The 4,420-nt window shown below is 37.7% G+C and overlaps 1 protein-coding gene across 1 annotated transcript; it reads right to left on the bottom strand.

Annotated features, from left to right (window-relative positions):
- Nucleotides 1-1,078: 1,078 nt before the first annotated feature.
- On the bottom strand, nucleotides 1,079-3,934 carry LOC137736956 (putative xyloglucan endotransglucosylase/hydrolase protein 28). Its single transcript, XM_068476283.2, has 4 exons — nucleotides 3,412-3,934; nucleotides 3,145-3,245; nucleotides 2,411-2,619; nucleotides 1,079-1,917 (listed from the first exon to the last, which is right to left on the bottom strand). Exons 1-4 carry the CDS (start codon nucleotides 3,602-3,604, stop codon nucleotides 1,410-1,412), a joined length of 1,011 nt encoding a protein of 336 aa, XP_068332384.2. The 5' UTR covers nucleotides 3,605-3,934; the 3' UTR covers nucleotides 1,079-1,409.
- Nucleotides 3,935-4,420: the final 486 nt, after the last annotated feature.

The following is a 4,420-nucleotide window of genomic DNA, read 5'->3' as shown; positions in this document are numbered from 1 at the left end:
GACAACTCGTCTTTAATTTTACGCTTTTATTAATTTTAAAAGAGTAAATTGACCCTTGAGGCGAGATTGCTGATTTTCGTTGACCGTAATATTGATAACTTATTTGTTGGATTTGTTAAGCAAGTGGACAATTAGGCCGTTTACGTTAATTTATTTATTTATTGTTTGGGTTTGACCCAAAGTTACTACACACATATCTTCGGAGTACGTGACCCGACGAGTGCGTAGGCGGTTATCTCCGAGGATATAATTCTCATCTTACTTTACTGTACTTTACTTATGTTTTGACATCACGTGTGAAATATGTTCATTATCGCTCACAAGCGAACTCTTATATTTAGGCACTTTTAGGTTTTAATTTATTCACATTTTCCACATCATTACACTTATGGCTCTGTCACCCTCCTGGTATTGGTCAGCATAGCTCGATTTGAAATCCAGGTAGACATTCCAGATCGGGGTGTGTCACTGAATAAGTAAAAGGTGGAGTCGAATGAGATTAAAACATAAGAGATTCTGCATTTTCTTGTAAAATTAACTTGCAAATGACACACTCATACTAATTTTCTCTATAAAGTCAGTTTTTTTGGGTCAATTTCTGCCAGGGCCACCATGTGTAGGCTAGCAGGTTTTGTTTCCTCATGTTTACTTGGTTTTACTTTTACCTCTCCCCCTTCCAAGTCACGGACCCAGCTTTGAAGCCTTGAAGAATCCAACCTGCAGCATTCACATTTCACCATGAAGGTAAAGAACAACATACTGAACCCATTTTACATCTCTTGTCACATCCTACTGACCTTGGATTCCAATTCACCATTGACAAACTACCATCCAACCATTTATTGGTCAGCTATGACTTTTGAAGATAAAACGACATTGGCCCAAATTTTTTGACATTAATAAAAAGTTAAAAATTAAATTAATTTAAAAAAATGAAAATCCTACAAGCAATGCACCGGTGCAGTGGACGGCTGAATTGTAACGGCCACAATCTAGCCATACAAACTCTGGCGCATCCCATACACTGGTTTACCGTAGAAATGTACACAACAAATAGAAAATCCATGCCTACTACATATTACAGAAACTTCCATATACTCAAATATTTATTGAACCCATGAGGGTGAGTCAAAAGTACAGAGAAAATCTCAATTCGTAAAGCCAAAAGAAAAGCATGAATGGAAACCTGGGAAGGAGACATTCTAAAAGTTGTACAAACTATACACAAACCACCCCCCCCCCCCCAAAACACCCTGTAAAACTCCATCCACCTTCAATAAATCTATTGCTTCTCCGCTCTCTCTATACACCGAAGAACTGACCCAGCGCGGATATATATCGACCAAATACCAATGGAGTGACTGTAGTGCTCATTCATACCAGAATCCATACATTGCTTGCAGCCCTCATCAAACAGAAGTTGCCACTTCTGCCTGGCTTCCTCTGCTCCGGTGGTGATGCTTTCCATGGCGGCGCCTCCCTTTTCCGAATGTGACAGGGTCAAACACACGCAGTCTTTCAGCTTCTTGGGGACTGATCACACACTCTGAGGGAGGAGACTTGTATCGGATTCTGTCGTAGCAGTAGGAGTATGTCATGTGCTTCATCCTTAAACTCTCCATCTTCATTCTTTGGAGACGGGTGACACCAGTAGGGACTGATTCTGAATTTTGGGTCTTTTCGCACTTCTTTGATAATTGTTCGATTGGATCGACTGCACAGCCGTGTAGAACAAGGTCGGAGAACTCAGCCAAATAGGGAGCATACTTGTAATTCACTCGGTATTTGCCCCCATTGGTAGCCCAATCAGATCCATCCCATATTGTGGCATACAATGACATTGGCTTAGCAGGGAAGTCACCACCCATTGATTCTGTTTTCTTGAACTCTCTAATGGGAACATTGTCAACATAAAAGCTGCAAGTAATTGACATTGGAAACAAGTACGCCGATCAAAATCTGAATTACAGAACTCATAAAAAATGAGGTGAACAATAAAAGGCGAGAAATCGCTACGAACAAAATTTTCGCTTGAATTACAAAAATTCTATTTTCATCCAGTTTCCCTAAAATGAAAACGTGCACCAAAATTCCCATCCTTTTCTTTTCTACTTTTCTCACAAACCAACCACAGTTGGTTTTGACAAAACAAGAGGCGGTATTAAAACAACGAAAAGAACAAGTTATGTGCTGTATTTTCCTAAAAGGAGAAACCCCGCCTCTGCATTTTCCCTACACAGAGGCATCACATCAAACCCCCCACCCCAAAACAGTAAACTCCAGACTTCAAAGAACATGACATTATTGGTGACAATATGGAAAAATATGCCTCACGAAAAGTTGATATGCTAACAGATAGATTTAGCATACTAATCCGAATTTAGAGTGGAGAGTTTTGATTGATGCTCACATGATCTGAGAGTCAGTCCAGAGAATGCTGTACTGATGGTAATCGTCGGACGGATCAAACCAGAGATTGTATCTCTCTTCCCTGCCGGTGTTGGTGCTTCCGTTGCCGTAAATATTGGTCTGAACCCTCCATTCTTTGCCCCGTATATTCCCCAAAAACTCGAAATCAATTTCATCATGGTACTTCGGAAACATGTCACCGTTCGACATCTGTTAACATTAAACAGATTAGAACCTGTATTCCTATTCATTTAACAGCTTAATGAGAAAATAAAAAGGAAAACACCAGCAAACATCAGTGTGGAGTATTTAGTCATCCGATTGATAACGAAAATTGTTCGTTTAACAGGACCGAAATCTTGAACACAATAAATGAAAGTAAAAACTCATCTGGGTGTGAATTTCAGGTGACAAAATGGACATTTAAAATGTAAAAAGTTAAAAGCAGCCTATCTGGGTTATCTCAGAAGGTTGAGAAAACAAGTTTTTAATTGGATATTGGTAGAATTAGATCCACAACATTTTCTGGGCTCCACACCACCAAATTTAAAGGAAAAACTGTTCAGATTAATCAGCTAACCATAAAGATTGAATCTTTACTGAACTGTTAAATTGAGAAGTAAAAATCTGGGTCATATTATTTTGTACAACGTAAGATACAATCAAACAACAAACAAAGAGGGAAACAAAATAAATTAAAACCCTTAATCAGATAGAAAAACAGGATTAACTCACATAAAACGCAACAACAACTCCAGCAGTGTAATCAGCAGGCAGCTTAATGGAAGCACTGAAAAACCCATGCTGGTAGAGGTCCTGAGAAACAAATCCAGACCCTGCAAACAGACATAGCCACCAAAAACCAAACAAAGACAACAACTTCAAGGTAAAAAAAAAAAAACTCATGAAACGTCGCCACCTCAAAAACCCAGAAACCAAAATATCAAAACCCTTTCACATGATTCTCGAGACAGAAACCCAAAAGGGAAACAGATTACAGACCTGTCCGTTCGTCTAGTGAGAGATGGACGGATTTCCCATCTCTAAGGATCATCAAATTGTCATCCCCAAAAAGCTTGGTGTACCCTTCGTCGAAGGGTATGATTGGTAAATTTCCAGAGGGTGCAGAAGCAACAACTCCAAGAACAAGCACTTGGCAGGCACACAGAAACAATCCCAGATGAAAAAACCCCATCTTTTCACCTAAAAAATAAATGGTTTTTCTTTCTTGCTTTCTTTTGAGTTTTTTTATTTGTTTTGAGAATTCAGAGTGTATATATAAGAAGGTGAAGAACTAGAAGAGAGCAAGAGCAGAGAGAGAGGGGCAGAGAGAGAAAGAGAGACGCTTGTAAGAATACCCCTATCTCTCAACAGCGATGGAGAGAGAGAGAGAGAGAGCCGAAAAGGCTAATGGGGGGAATGAAGGAAGACAAGGCCAAGGGCAAGTCATTTTATTGCCGAGTGTCAGTGGAAGCTGTTGAGCTGTTTTCCGTTCATATGCACATCGCTCCACGCCTTTCTTTTCGTTTCTTTCTTTTTTATTTCACCAATTATTTTATTACTTTTATATTTATATTTATAGAGTAAATTTCTTTTTAAAAAATTCTAAAAAAATTCTGAAATGTCATGAATTTATACATTTTTTTTTAATTTATAATATAAAATAAAATTTTGAACGATTTGTCATATTAATTTTTCAAAATTTGTTGTAATGCAATCTCTTTAATTAAGGGACAATATAATTATCCTTAAGGGGATTTTTTTTTCGAAATTGTTCAATTCAAATTAAGTAATCAAATTTGCATTGCGCACAATACAAATTAAGAGTTATTTTATTTTTTTATAAATGAATGGATAGTTGCGTATTTTTTGTCATTCAAGATATGCAATCACAAAATTATAGGTTACGATTAGGTATGCAACTCAGATAAATATCGTGTTTGTCATCTACTTTTAGTCAAACTTGAATCATTCTCTAACCAGGTAAAACCAAATATCGTTATACAAACGA

This window comes from Pyrus communis, chromosome 13, assembly GCF_041283825.1.
Source record: "Pyrus communis isolate YQ-2024b chromosome 13, ASM4128382v1, whole genome shotgun sequence".
In the NCBI taxonomy this organism is placed as follows: Eukaryota; Viridiplantae; Streptophyta; class Magnoliopsida; order Rosales; family Rosaceae; genus Pyrus; species Pyrus communis.
The sequence above is the reverse complement of the archived record's forward strand: the minus strand, read 5'-3'. Positions and strand labels throughout refer to the sequence as shown.

Excerpts from the sequence above, each read along its gene's own strand:
- LOC137736956 (XM_068476283.2), bottom strand. The coding sequence starts at position 3,604 with ATGGGGTTTTTTCATCTGGGATTGTTTCTGTGTGCCTGCCAAGTGCTT. Across the intron at positions 3,246-3,411 it reads CTCACTAGACGAACGGACAG|GGTCTGGATTTGTTTCTCAG; the intron begins GTCTGTAATCTG and ends GTCTGTTTGCAG. Across the intron at positions 1,918-2,410 it reads TGGACTGACTCTCAGATCAT|CTTTTATGTTGACAATGTTC; the intron begins GTGAGCATCAAT and ends AATTACTTGCAG.